Source organism: Temnothorax americanus, unplaced genomic scaffold, assembly GCF_048541705.1.
Source record: "Temnothorax americanus isolate GAGA-0224 unplaced genomic scaffold, ASM4854170v1 Scaffold18, whole genome shotgun sequence".
In the NCBI taxonomy this organism is placed as follows: Eukaryota; Metazoa; Arthropoda; class Insecta; order Hymenoptera; family Formicidae; genus Temnothorax; species Temnothorax americanus.
The window spans coordinates 2,478,232-2,495,567 of record NW_027509318.1 but is presented as its reverse complement, the minus strand read 5'-3'; the positions used below and the strand labels follow the sequence as shown (position 1 = coordinate 2,495,567).

At 36.9% G+C, this 17,336-nt stretch overlaps 2 protein-coding genes across 11 annotated transcripts in view; one reads left to right on the top strand and one right to left on the bottom strand.

The window, feature by feature from the left end:
- LOC143896326 (agrin) overlaps window positions 1-7,217 on the top strand; it is a 459,794-nt gene extending 452,577 nt beyond the window's left edge. For all 8 annotated transcript variants that reach the window (XM_077404119.1, XM_077404120.1, XM_077404116.1 and 5 more), the window contains 2 exons: window positions 236-413; window positions 774-7,217. In XM_077404119.1, the coding sequence (XP_077260245.1) occupies window positions 236-413; window positions 774-1,031 (436 nt within the window). In that variant the 3' untranslated portion in view covers window positions 1,032-7,217. The remainder of the gene's footprint in view (window positions 1-235; window positions 414-773) is intronic.
- Window positions 7,218-7,562: 345 nt separating this feature from the next.
- On the bottom strand, window positions 7,563-16,160 carry LOC143896330 (actin-binding Rho-activating protein). Of its 3 annotated transcripts, XM_077404130.1 has the most exons (5): window positions 16,001-16,160; window positions 8,600-8,730; window positions 8,193-8,442; window positions 7,922-8,030; window positions 7,563-7,798 (listed from the first exon to the last, which is right to left on the bottom strand). In XM_077404130.1, the coding sequence occupies exons 1-4, from the start codon at window positions 16,025-16,027 to the stop codon at window positions 7,923-7,925; spliced, it is 516 nt and encodes a 171-aa protein (XP_077260256.1). In that variant the 5' UTR covers window positions 16,028-16,160; the 3' UTR covers window positions 7,563-7,798; window position 7,922. The 3 variants fall into 3 exon arrangements, with proteins under 3 accessions (XP_077260256.1, XP_077260255.1, XP_077260257.1); XM_077404129.1 differs by having other exon boundaries at window positions 7,563-8,030; XM_077404131.1 differs by lacking the exon at window positions 16,001-16,160 and adding an exon at window positions 9,897-10,093 and having other exon boundaries at window positions 7,563-8,030.
- Between the last annotated feature and the right edge of the window lie 1,176 nt (window positions 16,161-17,336).

Sequence of the window (17,336 nt, the reverse complement as noted above, 5' to 3'; positions counted from 1 at the left end):
TTGATATATAAAATTTTAAAAGAACCAGCAAAGAGCTGGATAAAAAACTTTAAAAAAGAACTTTCCTTTTATAATTTTTTTATTTTTACCGATTTTTTTTAACTTCTCACTAAGCGTAGAACCTTAGTGTAGAAAAGTATATGGATTTGTAGTGTTAATTATTGGCATGTGCTTAGCTTTGAAATTGAAATCTTCTCTTTAATGTGAATCTCTGTTATTACAAACGTTCTTACAGACGCAGAGGACAGCAGTCAAACAAGTTTGAGCTGCGGCTAAGGACGATACATCCTGAAGGTCTTATCGCGTGGATAGGAAGAGGAAAGATGGAGCACCTGTTTTTGTCCCTGCACGACGGTCACGTGGTGCTCACTTATAAAAGCAAGATTGATGAAGAGATTTCCGTAAAGAGCAAAGTAAGCGTAAAATTGATTCAATAGATATCACACTTTTTATTTTTATTTTTATTTTTTTGCCGACAATTATTTTATACAATATTTCTTTGTCTGCTTTGTATTTAGAATTATATTTGTCAAATATATTGATAAATATGAAATAATAAAATTGGCATTTCTCACGGAAATACCAATGTTTAACTATTTGTCTGATCAAACTGTCTGTTTCTACTAATATCAAACAAAGCTTGATGTTTTTCAAATTAATAATGAACTGGTATCTTTTTACGATGCAATAAAAATCTGAAAAATATTTTTTTTTTTAATTGATATGCTTATCTGACATTTCCACGATTCTCATTATTATTGGTGTAATTGCAGGAGAGAGTGGACGACGGAGTCTTCCATCACATCCGAGCGTCCCGACGGCGAAAGGCGTGTACGATTCAGATCGACGAGAACGTGCCCGTTAAGATCTCGCTGGAGACAACGTTGCTGACGACTAACGGCAAGATTTTCGTCGGCGGCAAGCCCGGCCATCACGGCATCAAGGGCTGCGTGACGGACTTCATCGTCGACAAACGGCGGCTGCAGCTCGCCAGACGGAAGATCGACTTCTGCCACGACAACGATGTATGATAACGAACCCCGAGTCCGACGATCGTCAACGCGACGTCGATATCAGAAAACCTCGTCGACCCGATGATGCCGCCGTCGTCGACGACGAGTTGATCGCGCGATATAAACGCGAATCTTCACGCGATAAATCGCACGCGGCGGACCAAGATCGACGATCGCCTAAGTATCGACAGCGACAAGATACGATAACGTATTCTGATGATCGTCAACCCCACCCCCACGCCGTCGGAGAGTCGGCAGGCATCTCTGGTGTTCCTAGCAAATTAACAAACAAACTGAACGTGAAGTGCAACGAAGATCGCCGTCGAGACGAAGTGTGGAAGAATCGTGTTCAATCCGGTCGAGCGACGGTGTTGATTCCTGCCAAAAGTTGTGCGAAGAGAGATGGTCCTCGTTCACGCGAATCGCACTGGGTCCTTGACGTAGCGCGCGTCTCAGGGAGAAGCAAAGCTACAACCGACGATATCACACATTCCCGAAAAGAATAAAATTCTCGCAGGACAAGTGGAATCGGAAATTAAAGAGAAAAGACTTGATATCGTATTTCTTATAAGATGATTGTCTCAACAGGACCAGAGTCTCGTAGGACTGTCTGAAACTTCCATTGTCAAGGATCATTCGCGGTATTTTTGGGAGAACGGGAATTCAACCCCGATAGAGGTCCAGAACCTTCGGTTTTAGACAGCGCACCCATGAAACAATAAAGATAATAAATTCACGATTCTAATTGGTAATGGCGTTGTTCGTTTAAAGCTTAAACGTCCGAGTGAAGCCGGAGCCAGAACCAAGATACTTCCACTTTAGAATGCAGGGTCGTCCGCTGCTAAGGTCAGAACCGTGAGACTCTATGCGTTATCGCGTGTGAAAGGTGCGGACACTATACACTAGAAGTTTACCGGCGTACTGCATAAACTTCGCGAGAGTACTGCTTTCTCATAGGGCCATCCAATAAATAAGTAATAAAGGATAAGGAGAGAAGTATTCATAGTAGCAGCATTCGATCACTCACCATTCACAAAACGACCACAGTATCGAGGTTCCAGTGTAGAAAGAGAGTTGCAAGGGTCGATCGCCTCACGTTTATATTGTTCAGATACCAGAGTTCGTCATCGAGATTACCACTGCGTGGAACTGACGAAGGTGGAGGAAGAGGAGAAGCAGGAGCGAATTAAGTGCTACGTTTTCATCGAAAGACAATAATATATTTTTAAGGTGACGAGATTAATATACATATGTGTACGTATGAATCTATCTGTATACGCATGCGCGCACGAGCGGCGCGGATTTAGCGAAAGAGAAAGAGAGCGGGGTCTGTTCGAAGCGCACCTCGTTGTAGAACCTGTATTTATAATTATATTGTACTGAAGCACCTAAACGTTTTACGATGCCAAGACTGACTAAAGCGACAGGCGCACGCGGGCGACGAGAAACGACGACGACAACGACGACACGAAGGAGCGAGGGGGGAGAGAAAGAAAAAAAAAGAAAAGAAACGATAAATCGGTGTTATGTTTGAGTGTTCGGTAGAGAGATTTTAATGGATTTCCCGGAATAGAGGAAATATGTATTTTAAAGGACTTGTTGATTTATCGCCAGTATAGTAGACAAACTCACGCGACACGACACGTTGTTTTTAGGTAGGGGAGGCTTTTTACAAATGCGCAAGAGAATAAATATATATAAATATATATATTATACGTACCACTTATATACAGAAGATTCTACATTCCATTCGATGGACCGAAATCGAGGTCGAGTTTTACGTACATAGACAGCTGTTGACCGAACGTGAACGTAGATCTCGCGAGTTGTAGATCTGAAAATTTCTTTTTGTAATCGCGAAAACCCGTTCCTTACTTTATGAAAAATAAGCAGTCGTTTCAATTTGTAAAGACTGGACGCTTATTTATTTCTTTAACAACCCGCGGCTTCAGTTTTCATTATTAAACGTCTAGTATTTACATAATTATTTACATCAAGTAATTATTATAATATTCGAAAATATTCGACTTTAATTATCACGATTTATATTTCTTAGTTTACGTAATTATAATTAGTCGCATATAACGACACAATCAATTGAGCTGATAAATCAAGTATTAGTTCCAAATGTAATTTCAGGATTTTATTTTAAGAAATATAAAACTTTATTTTATATTTTAAGGGATTGGTCTTATCTCATTAATTATTAATTTGAACGCGAACGGTCTTCTCGCGAAAGTTACGCCTATGCATGTTTGCATTACGACGGGATGCAAGAACCAGATTTTTCCGCATAGCGGCAACAATCTGCAAGCGAGCTCGATTTAATTCGCATACGGAAATGCAACGGCGCGGCGGCGATGCGTGCACGAGTGGCGAAAGAGAACGCGACGCGCGGGAGAGTGTTTGCGCGAGTGACCTGTAAATAATTTCCGCACGCGCAGCTGAATAACGAATTTAATTATTCGTTTTAGAGTGTACCATACTATAACCGGACCTAAAGATTATCGTAACGACCTAATTATCGTAACCAATTCACGGATTAGCCTTCGAACGATGCTCGCGATGCGCATCATTTATTTTTCGCGTGACTCAAGAAAGCGCATTATATATATATATACACATATGCATATACAATGTATGGACAACCACACGCACGCATGTCGAGCTAATGTGAACGTGTTTTTCCCTTCGGACGGAATAGCTAAGCCTAAGTTAATCGACGTGAATTTATTCCCATCTCTTGTAACCCGCAACCGTTGTTGATAATTTAAAGACCGTCAGACGTTTCCATCCTTATCTCTTTCCGCGAACGAAGCACTAAGATGCGCCAAACTCTATTATACAAACAATAAATTATTTAAAAAAAAAGCTATAGTTAAGATCGTTGAGGAACCGCTTGAAAAAATATATTAATTTCGTTTCGTTCCTCGAAAAAATTCATAGAGAAGTGTTGGTAGAATCGCGGAGCGCTCCGTTTTTCAGCGAAATCATTGATTCTCGATCTCACGAGTCTCGCGGCAACGAGACGGGAATCGGCTAAAGTAGTGATGGGACATGACGGGCTGGAAACGTTCGGCGGATGTTTACATGATTACCACCGGCGGTACGCGAGCGACGGAAACACTTTCTTCCGGTCACATAAACGTCGTGAAATGAGATCGTAGCAGGGCCCCTTCGAGAAAATTCCGTTGTACACCGGCACGTTTGACGACGCGTGTCTCTAAATTTCCCCCGATAACGCGTGACGTTGAGAGACACCGTCGAAAATTTCGCTGTTTTCCTATCACCGAGAGAGACCGTAATCCACTTTAGTTGCTGCAGAGCGTCGTGACGTTATTCGCTCGCCAATATTGTGCTAATCCCGCAGAAAAGACAGATCGATTAGTACAGAGAAAGACAAAGTGTTTTCCCGTGTAAAAAAAAAAAGAAAAATATACACAGCGAATTTGTTCCGATATCAAAAATGCGTTTGTCGAAAAGAATGACGTATTAATCGCGCGAGTTTGAAGTAGAAAATACAGCGTGTGATCAGACACGAACTGTATATATCTACGATATCAAACGTAACGCTGCGCGTTAAAAAAAAGGCTGTTTAAAAATAATATATAATACGTTTGCAAAAGAAAAAACTTCGCTAAATCGCGAAGTAATCGGGACAAAATCGCACTGTTGGCAATCGAACTTAATGCAACTCGATCTAAGAAACCGCTATGTAATAGTGATCGCAATGTATAATTTGCGAGTACTGCTGCAATAGTTACACAGAAAGAGACAACGATTGCTCGCTTCTGTAAGGAGCAATATCACAGGGACGATCGATAAAAAAAACTACGCAACGTCCGTGATCGCGACATACCGATTGTCGTCGTAAATCGTTCGTTGTTAACATCTCCGGAGACAATGTAAAGGCTTGATTCAAACTACGGGCTCAGCGACGCTTCGCAATAGCACCGAATTAAGAAATTAATGGATGTTCAATTCGCAATCTCGAAAACCCAATCTGGAAGATATGACTATTTAAACATATGATTTAGATAGGAAAAAAGATACTTTGCATAGATAATTCGACTTATTTATGTGTAATGTATAAAATAAGATTGATATCATAATGTAAGACTGCGTTTTTTTTCTCAATTTTATAAGATAATTATATAGTTAAACTTATGTTTATTAAATTACACTTTACAGCATAATCATAAAATTCTAAATTTGCGTAAAAATATAAATTTTTATATACGTTTGATAATTATTGTTCATAAAATAAATAATTAATGCGTTGCTTGATTTAGAGATATTATAGAATTAATTATAATTGAGTATAAATAATATAACAATATGAGAAAGTACATATGTAATAATATATAGGATTATATATAAGTTAGCGTAAAATTATTTTTTTATGAGTATATTGAACGAAAGTAGCCTTACTTTCCGAAACTCTTTTTCACATCTCAATTCAATTAAATCCGTCCCCGATAGTGTGAATCAAGCCCCATTAATTTCGGCCCGTATTGACATCCGACGTTAATTACCGCTGAACGTGTCTATCTGTTTGTAATAAGGCCGGCGACAGGCCATCCTCGTCGTAATAATATAATAGCGAAAATTAAAAACAAGATAAAACAGCCGTATTCGGCGCTATATGTAGAGTGGATTCATGTGCGGCCTGGAAAATACGCTTACATGTGAAATTGCGGCGAACATCGTCGGGTTCCCTTGACCCGTATTCGAACATTCTTTTATACGTATATGTTGTGGTACTTCACGAAAGTTCTAATTACTTCGCCGAAGAGCCGGAGAATTCGACGTAAAATGCGAGAAATGTATTAAAGGATTTCTAAATATCGCCGCAAGTAAAAAGATAATGAGGGTACATCTTCGCAAAGGTGCTAAGAATTTTTTAATTACGTCACGGCTAACCGCGATGTAATTAAACTCGTGAAATATGACGCTCTTACGGCATATACCGATCGATCGCGATCGCTGTCCAATTGAACCATATCCGCAAAAGCAACGCGAATATCAATCGCGCGCGCAATATCTCCGTACACATATCTCCCTCTCTTTTCGACACGCGACTTTTTGTCTTTTGGAAGGTTTTTTACCATCTCTCTCTTTCTCTCTCTCTCTCTCTCCGTTTATCTTATCGTCGACATATCGAACTGCACCAGCGAACGTGCCCCCGCGAACGAGAACCGAGAGAGACTCAACGGAGAAAAGCAATTTAAAAAAACATCTTTGTCCTATCGCAATTTTTGCTCATATTTGTAATCGGGGACGAGATGGAGAAGAGAACGAAGGAAGACTGTATGTGCGCTTCTCGAGACTCTATGCACACTTGTTGCGAATTACATATCCAGATATTTTTGATATTCTCGAGGACATTTCTCCGTTTACTTTGTATGTACTTTTTTTTTATCGGATATTGATTGAGTTCTTCAAATTACGAGGAAGCGCTGAAATTATATACGTGACAAATATCTACGACTTGAGACTTATTTCAGTGAACGAAATTGCCGCTTCGCGACCGAGTCGAAGAAAGACGCGGAGAACGGGAAGAAAGAAAAGATATGTTTGGCTTCCGTTGCAATATACGACTAACGCTACTGCCAATATAGAGATAGAGACCCTAACGCGATCGATGTTTTTTTTTTTCTCGGAAGGTGTGTATACATTTTGATGATCGAAGTATTCGCGCATCATCGAGCGCTGTGTCGAACTTGCTGCCTTCGAAAATGGAGATTCTCGGCCTCCTATTTTCACCGCGCTCGTTTGGCGCCGAAGACGACAATTTGCCGGTATACGTTGAAATAATAAATGTTCGCGATTCGGCGAGCTTCGTCAGCCCGATATGAAAATCTGTGGCGAAATTCGATCAATCGTAATAGCGCTGAACACGCGGTGAAGATACGAGGCCCCCGGTCTGTCCTGCAAACACGCGTTGAAGAAGCTTATCGAAAGCTTCCGCTTGGACGGACATTAAATATCCCATTCGGCGTCGTCGCCCATCTTTTTCGCGCGAGAGATATACGTGGCGGGACGCCCCCTCTTATTAATTAGTTTTTCTTTTTTACTTTGATATCGTCTTTACCGAGATCACCTGGCGTTCGCTGAACCTAAAAGTAATCGAGCTACACTGTGTAACAAAGTGCGCGTTGTAAAGTGACTGTATATACAAATATAAATTATGCGATTACCTTCCTCGCGCACGTTTTTTCTTCCCTCCTCTAAAATCTGCTCTTATTTAAGACCGAACTTCTCGAAATGAACAGGAAAGTACAGGTGATCTTCGAATAACTCGATTAATTGGTTTCGTGTTGCTAAAAACTGTGCAATTTAAAACTCCAGATCCATATAAAATCGGATATTTAGTTATAAAAAATTATTTTAAAAAAATTTTCTAAAAAGGTTGTTACCCTGTTATTCGAGGGCCACCTGTGTGTATCAGACTATACATATAATGTTATTTAAGTATCTTACATTTAGATAAAGATGTACAGGATTATTGCAATATAATGATCGCAAAATATCTTTAAACGGCATAAATTATACGAGATACTAATTATTTATTTAACATAGCTGACGGACCATTTACATAGCTGACAGCCCCAACGATATATTCTATAAAAATTATGTTAATTGCCCAATCGCATTAACGTATCCCACTCGCGAAAATATTTACACCGATCCGCACTCATTCATTCTCAGTGTATGTACAAAACCGTCGATAGTCGAATACAATAATTATATACTATACTGCTGCAATGGTCATTCTCGTATCACTGTGAAATATAAACGAATAAATACAGGCCGAACTGGATTGTGTGGTAACCCCGATTGTGGTAACCGCGAATGTCGTTCAATGATCGATAACATTAATAGAGAGAGAAACAGTGGTAATTTACATTAACTATCCAGGGCGTTGTTTCGGGTTTCCTCAAGTCGTCGATTATACTCCTTACGAATTTCTTCGATGGGTTTGAGTAAAAATATCGGTACATCATCGTCTCTTCTCTGTGGAAAAAATCAAATTGATGTCACATAACACAGAATAATAACGATATTAAAAGTAAATTCGTTATCAATTTTTGCCAAGTTCAATCTCTGCTAAAATCATTTTTAACTAATTAAATAAGAAAAGCATTTAAATATTGAAAATTTTATTCGTCCAATTACCTGGAAAAGACATTCGCCTTCGAATTCTACATATTTCTGCTTTCTCGCTCTCAATAGCAGTCCTACGCATTTGTCGTTGATATTAGTATAAATATTAAAGAGGTCGCCGAACGTGATGGCGATTACGTCAGGTTGATCCCGACAGGGACTGCCTTCTTGAGCAATATTTTCGCAGAGTTCCAGGATCTCCTTCAAGACATGGGCGTTCGCTTTGCGACCGCGTAGATCAGACAAGGAGCCTGCTTCTGGTCTGAAAGAAGCGAGTTAATAGTTACCACGTTAATTACTCAATTATATATATTTACATAAAGCAGTTATATCGTTTTAAATTTGTTATAAATGTCGTTAAAGATATAAAAGTTACATATAGTAATGTGTAAAACTTACAAACTACAAATTTCACGTACCTGCCATATTCCTCTTTCGAGAATTTCGGCTTTTCGATGTTCAAACCAGAAGTGAACGGGTTCTTGCTCTGCTTATCTTTATGTTTGTTGGCATACTGGTTGAACATGGCAACCTTGGCACCCAAGGATTCCTTCAAAAGAGAGCAAGCACGTTAATTATTAATTCATTATTCACAGTCGATTAAGACATATAATAGGTCAAGAATTTCATTTCGTAGAATACAATTTGCTTGCACAAAGGATTCTGTAGAGTTTTATATGCAAGGGACAAGGGACTAATAAAGAGATAATTTTTTTTTTATTTTTATTTTTTTATTTTAGATTCAAGATGTTTCGACGGAGAGAGAGAGATTGCAAGGAGTGAGAGTTGGGAGTTATTCAGTACCTAATAAGACAGGCATTTCTGGGAATCTGCCAAACTGACATAAACCTAAGGATTGACCCTGACCATAAATGACGTTTCAATGGCACCTTGACAAATTTTCACAGTTACATGTATAGTTACATTCATATTCGTGCATTCATATTCGTGCATCCATTCGTTTCAGAAGATAAAAAGTTTTATTTGAAAATATAAACTGTAAAAATCTGTCTTTTTTTTTTTAAGAAAAATTTCCAGTTAAAGAAACATAAATAAAAATAGATTAACAGATTTATATTTGTTAAAAATATCTACACTCTTGTCAAATGTTAATATTGCAAATACTATATTTTAAATACTAAATACTAAATTACGTGATGTTTTACAATCATACAGAGAGATGGTTTAGTAAAAATGTATTAAAGCATCCATGATATCCTTTTATCATCCTTAACATTATCGATTTAAGAGTATGTGGATTTAATTTCCAACAAAGAGCTAATATATTTTAAAGACCGATAAAAAATCGACGCGCAGTTTACTAAGTTTAGAAGAAGTATGAAAAACTCATATATTATTATTAGTCTACCAAGATTCAGTCTGGACCATAAGGTAAATGTACCAATACCTGGACACGTATGTACGTCTGGACATTTTCATCATTTTAGTCTTTAAATAAGTCATAACGCGAACTAAAATCAAAGAATCAAAGATAAAAATATGTTTCTTGTATTATATTTTTATCTTTGATTTTAAATCGCGTTACACTTATTTAAAAACTAAAGTTATAAAGGTATCCAGACATAGGTCTCAAGTGTCCCAGCATTGGTACATTTACCTTAAATGGCATTTTTCTCTCTAGTTGGTTATTTCAAAGTGCCATCGCTAATCCATTTCCCAATGATGTAATCGAAGAAGATATCTCTCGATACTCACATACATCGCCGAAGACATTATAGTGTCGTGATTATTTCAACAGAGTCGCAAGAGAATAATGCTCGACGTGTAATAAAGGAAGCTGGGCTTTTAAGTTGTAGAAACTATCTTGACTATCGACTCCCACTTCCGGTACTCCGGTACTCCGGTACTACCAAGTTCACTCGACACTGCCGACGCGAATACGACGTCGTCGCGACGCCGCGCGTCTCTTTTTATAAGAAACCGACGGTGTTCCAAGGGGGCTCCCACCCTGCCGCGGTATTTCGGCGCTGTCCGAAATATTTGCCACGTTTCCGAGCCGATTCCCAGACTTGATTGGTTGCCAGACGGCCTTCTGCCCGCTCCGGAAATGATAATTCATCAATCGCGAGAGCGTGGAATCATTCACGTTTCATTCCGCGCCTTCGGGAATCAGTTTCGCAAAACGGAACGGATCTCACCCCGCGTTTGTTTACCGGACGAACGTTTCACCGGCGATATTTCGCGGGAAACGGTACACTAACATTTCCAGGAATGTCACTCTGCATTCGCAGCCATAAATTTTACTTGCTAATCATAACTGGGAATCGTGGTTTCAAAGTTTAATATTAAGCTGCGAGAAAATTCTATCAAATATATGTCTAATTTTTTTTCTTTATAAAATAAATTCTTCTACATAAGAAGCATTTTGTTTTTCTTAATATTTCACTTGAATGCTCAAATCTTTTCCTATCAAAATGACATATATACAAAGATAGTTGATAATATAAATCTTTAACATTGAAATATTTATTTCTAATTTCCCAAAGAAGAGATTTTGAGATTGGCCTAGCCTTTTATAAGCACAAACCTAAAATTACGATCGCGGGTAAATAATTTCACGAAAGCGTCGGCGTCGGCGTCGGTGTCGCAAAAGAGGGCCATAAATTGATTGGCGATGCAATTATATCGGATCGCGTGCACGTTCCCCAAAATTACCGGCCCTCACATAACGATCGCGTGACCATTCAGGAAACCTGAGTACACATGCCTCTAGAAGTAGGCGACCGAGTACAACGCGTACTCAGCAGAGCACGACTCGAATTTAATCTCCCAAATTAATTTTTGACCGACGACAATTTGTCACTGACAGGCGGACGATGTACGAGCTGAATCGCGCGAGCTCGAAAGTTCGTAAATCGCGAAGGCACGAGGGTAGTCCACATTAATAAAACACTTTATAAATATCCCACGTGCCCTTAATTTATCGCCTAGGAATCGGATAGATTTGTGGATAGATTCTCCGGCGTGCGTGACTGCTTTATCCATCAGTCACAAAGTTACCTCGTTATCGCGGTGAATTGTGTTTCCATTTAGCACTCAGCAATACGCATTGCAATAAAACTTTTCAATTATTTTGTTAATTAATATCAAATAGTAGAGAGAGAAAAACCAGAGTTTTTACCTCGTTATCGCGGTGAATTGTGTTTCCATTTAGCACTCAGCCATATAAGCATTGCAATAAAACTTTTCATTTATTTTGTTAATTAATATCAAATAGTGGAGAGAGAAAGACCAGAGTTTTAAAACTGTAATTGAGTAAAACTATAATTAACAGAATAAAACTATAAATCAAAACTGTAATTAATTTGTAGTTTGAAAGCTCCTGTAATATAAAAATGAAAATTTATGATAGCGCTATCAATAAAATATTACTTAATTATATTTATTACTTTCGCGAAAATTTAACTTAAAACGCAGATCTATATCTTGAATGAATGATCATTTCGCGAGAAATACCACGCAAACATTCGCACTGATGACCATCCGTAAAAGGAGCTTCAAGAAGCTAACGCTTATGACGTCGGATTTTCATCACTCCTGAAATCGCTCCGGAATTAGATCCGTTTCTGCTCACATAAACAAACGTACGTGAGCAAATACGTCACGATACCCTCGTAGTTGCAATACATACAAGCCCAAGAATGCGGATACGTACGCGTAATTCACATTTATTTCTTAAGAAACATATTCTGATTTAAAAACCGCTCCCTTGAGAAAAGATTTCGGGAAAAATTTATTTTAAATAAGGATTTTTAATAAGCTTTTTTATATTTTAAAGCAATTATTCTAGAATGTCATATATCTTTCCTCATATTTGAAAAAGACTCTTGTTTTTAGATTCTTGCTTTCCGTTTCGATTTTAATCTTCTTAATATCCAATAATAATAATATCAAACAATCTTTTTACTCAAACTGCTCGATTCTCGATTGAAACGCTTATAACTCTGTCAATTTTGTAAATATTATTTAAAAAATATTGCAGAAACATATTTTTAATATCCAAAGTTTAAAGCAAAAAGTTTTTTAATTTTAAAGTTCCTTAAACCTTCTTTTTATTCGTTTACTCGTGAATCGAGAGGAAAATCTCAATTGGACGGAATCAAGGAATTCAATTTTAGTACGATAGTCCGTAACTAAAATCTGCGGAACAAATTTAGAGATCCGGAGTTATAAATATACACTATTTAAAATCCAGAAGTCGTATAACGATCGTCGCATATGTGCGTGATGGAGGATTCTATAAATTATCTTTACCGGTGACCCTCCACGTGGCAACGACCCCTCCGCGAATTCTATATCGTTCTCCTTGCCACTCGGGATGAAAAAAACTCGCGTCAGGAATGCAATAAATCACAAGTATATAGCCGAAGTACAGCAGAAGCATAGCCTAACCTAGGTCAACACACGAGATCAGAGACCCGCCATATGCGTGCTATAAATAATTCATAAAGAAATGAGGGGTCATTCATCTTCCCAAAAATTGAACCTCATGACGAAATAAAACGGCGAAGCAAATCGTATATAGTTCACAAACACACGAAAGAAATAAACTTCGAAAGAATTTTCCCTGACGTTAAACTAGGTCTTCCTGTTTGCCGCGAGATTCTAAAAGTTACTTATCTACAATTTATTGCTTCTTCCATCTATATTAACAGTGGCGTTTTACGGAGCTATTTTCTCTTGGAGATCGTGGTGGAGATATCCAAAGTTGGACACGATTTTATAGGACATGATCGATATGCGGAACTTTCGGTATAAAAGCGACATTCCTCCGATTGATGATATACACGTTCGTTTTTGGCACGCTACATCAGATTTTGAAGTAATTAGGCGAATCTGTGTTGACATACTTATATAACTAAAGCCAAATTAAAGTCGTAAAACCGTTGAAATGACATTCCAAGCTCATTTCCTGATGCTTTACCTAGCCTAGACTAGTGCAGAAACGCAGTAATCCGAAATGAATTAATGAATAAGTCTCTCGCGCAATCGTATCTACGGAATAATATGAGAATAGGCAATTAAAATCTAATAATTAATTTAACAAAATTTATGTTAAAATCAGAACAGGTATACGTATATTTAACACCATGAATATCTTAGCACATAAGTATTATCCAACACATTTATCTATACTTTGAGCAAAATGTGATCTTTAAAAAAAAACGCAATAAACTATTATTATAATTCTCAATCTTGACAAATAATTATTATGCAGCTTATCGCAATAATGCGAACGAAGCTTAAAGAGATAAAAATAATGGAGAGAAATCGATGATTTAAGTATTCGTTCATTATTAGATGTTGTGTTAAAATTTAAAGTTTTATCTATGTGTTAATTAATTTAACATTGTATAATTTATTATTTATATTTTAATCTCTTGTTTAATCTATCACATCATCGAAAACTTATATGTGTCGAATTACAAAACTCTGAGAACAGTATACGAATGTAATTTAAATACGATAAGTACGTTTGAAGTTAATTCAATTTTACATGTCAAAGTACTTATAGCATCAAGTATACATCGAGAGATCACGCATAAAATTTGCGCACGTGCGTCAACGTGAATGCACGCGCCACTGACCGATGTCAACGATATGTGGGCGTCGAATAAGACGTTGGTATTCAAATCTTTTCTCCGTCACGCAATCTTCAAGTGTTTGGCACTCGAGTCTGTCTCTCGTATTAGTCACAGCCGGTGTTCACGCGACTAATGATTTGTCTACCGCCTCTATAAATCCACGTCCACTTCTGCTTTCATCCCATTTTTTTTATTTGACATAATTAATTGATAGAACTCTTCTCCAAAAAAATGTGAAATTTTTAATATATATCATAAAGAGAAGTTTTATTATATAAGATACAAAAGATAAAAATAAGATAGACCAAAGGATAAACCAATTGTCTAATAAAAGTAAAAATATATATTGGTTATTTTGTGTTTTTTTCATGCCATCCGTCTTTAAAGAAAAACTGATATTTTAAAAAACTTTAATAATGTTATTTTATCGCATTAAAAAATTTCAAGCTTTCTATATCTATACAAAACAATGTATAATATTCATTATTTATTGATATAATAAAGAAAACGGATGTATTTTTCTTAGACCGTTTATCGATAAAAATACCTATATTTCAAGAATCCATGGGACATTACAACCATCAAATTTGCATCCGTTGTAAAAAAAAAAGATGTAGATCGGGTCATCAGACAAAGGAAACGTTATAATTTATTTATCTGTAGCCTTGTCGGGGGGGGGGGACGCCAGGCATGACCTCGTTCGGCACGATGCCTTCATCCTGATTCTTTCCTGTTTGGCAGTTCAAAGTACGTTTGGCGTTTATCGCGATAATTTCAGAAACGCTCTTCGAAATAATTCCAAATAATTTATCTTCAAATTAATTTAGTCTCACTAACAACTTACGATAAAGAAAATCTAACATAAAAGAGTGGCCTCCCTCTCGTTGTATCCGGCAAATTTATAAATCACTTATGAGACGCGGAGAACCTCTTCATTATATACTTGAGAACATGGAAGATATAATCATTTAATAATAAATAAAAATAACTATACATATGTGTAAGACTCGCAAGTCTCAGTACACAAAGGACTAAGAAAGTGGGTTACCTTAACGATCGATCTGGATAAAATAGAACATGCCATTAACATACAACGCTCTCGGAACTAAAAGCGGAATACCAATAGAACTGGAAATATCCGCGACTTATTAAACCGCGCTAATGGAAATTGTCTGTTTACATTCCTAAGTTGTTGGCAATCCCAACTCCAAATACATATTTCGCCGTATTTCCACGTCGACTGTCCCGTTTCGGGATTTCGCCCCGCGATTATCTGTTTTCGATCTCCGCGGCCAACTGAAATATCGGCAATGTATCAAAGTATGTTAGAATAACGAATGAGTAGCGAGCACAAATCATGCCGGACCATACGCGGAAATCGCGGCGTAAATATCATCTTCTCTCTCTTTCCCAGTTTTTCAGTTATTTTGGGTTGACGATCGTTATTTTCAGCCGCGTTCGTCACGAGTCCGGAACTCTCGGAGCGGAACTGAATCGCCATTTAAATCCATTTCATGGACATTAATCTTTGACGATCGTCCGTAAATTGCCCGCAGTTAAATAGAAGGGAATCAATTAAACCATACTTTCTCGGAAATGAGCACATGATAAATGAGATGTAAGAAGTAGAAACATTTCATTACTTTAAACAGTTTACCATGAACTAGGCTTTGTTCTTTTTGTCAATATAAAAATTTTAAGTTAAACAATAGAAAGAGAAGAAAGAAATTTTACTAGAAGATTCAATAGATAAACGCGACGTATACATTTGTATAAACAAAATAGTGGAAAAAGTCTTAAAAAGTGATAAAGGCAAAATATGATCAGACAGTATAGTTATTCCTTCAGTAGCCAAACGATTATTAGTTTAATAAAAAAAATATTGAACCAGATCTTTATTATAAAAAGCACTTGATTAAAATGTATATGTATGTATATGTAATATTTTGGATATATTAAATGTTAAGAAAATAAAAAGTCGGGAATGCGTATAGGTATATGTATATATAGTTATGTGTATAGTTATGTGCATAGTACCTATGTTAATGGAAACAAATGGAAAAGGGAAAATAAAGGGAGAAATGCTCAAGACGCGATCAGATCAACGAAACAGCTTTATTAATAAAGTATAAGCTTTAGCACAAGTTTAATTGCATGACGTGACCGGTATATTAAGTAAAACGTTTCAGTAGACGACCTTGTCCACACACTGACCTCCTCTGAATCACTAGAATGCTCCATCTCCGAGATGCAAAGCGACACCGTTAGACGTCAATATTCATCGAAACTTAAGGTTATATAACTCGATTGGAGCTACCCAGGATCTGAAATTACATTACTGCGCACGCGAATTTAATTTTCTCCGCGATCTTTGGAGGCAGCACTGACCCTCTCGCACGACGAGATGACTGTTCGGTTCTATTTATGATCGTAGCGAGCACGTGATGCCTAGCCGACATCTTCTTCGAGAATTTGAACTGAAAATTTTCCCATTAGAACGGCAGTAGTGCATACTCACGATTTTTCCTAAACAAAAAGCAAAATAAAAGTCATGTATATAATTCGGTTATTTATTATGTCCATTGTGACAATTTATTGTATGTATTTTGTATTTTAATATGTCTATAGAATTTAAGAGTATTTTTTTACAGATAAAGAATTTTGAAAATTGCGTATTTAAAACGGTATACATATACGAGAAAGTCACAGAGGATTAGTTAAAAGTAAGAAAAATTTAATGCGAGAAAGCTTGACGCGCTACTGTGTAACAATTTTTGCGTACTATATTTTAATTAGTAACAATCTTAATTAAAATACCTGATACTATATATCTACCAAATAATAATTTCATTTCATAGTCAAGGGTATATTATCTTCTATTGGCATGTTACAGACCGACCTGTGTATAATCTACAATAATTTTCACGCGCAGATTGTATCTTAATTGACTTATAAATCAATTTGGTTATTAATTGTAATTGTGGGAACGCGCTCATCTCCGCGCATTCTCACGTTTAGCTGGATCACTTGGATGTATATAGTGACCACGCAATGGCTTGTTTATTCAATTAAATACGTTACATATGTCATGTATGATACATGGAAAGAAAATGATATTGTATCAATCATTAGCCTAATTGAAAATAAACTTGTTAATTCAATACGTCAATGCTTTTGTTCTAACAAAATAAATATTTGTTTCATTAATACTGTTATTTTAATACACTATCATTGTTTTTCTGTGTATAATACAGTATATACAGACTCACGTTATTGCTTTTATTTCTCACACAACATATAAAATATCAATTTTTAACATCTCTTCACTTTTATGACGCTTCCATAGATACTTTTCTGTACAGAACGCGGAAAATACTAAAAAATAAGCTTCTATATTGATTTTATATCCAACAAAAAAAAGAAAATAAAAAATCAGAGAAGAAAACGTGCAGATTTCTCAAAAACACGCGCGAGAATTACTCTTGAATTATCCCACCATCTCGCTTTTCTTCCCGCTGCATAGTCAAGCGCGCGCGGCAGAAAAACAGCG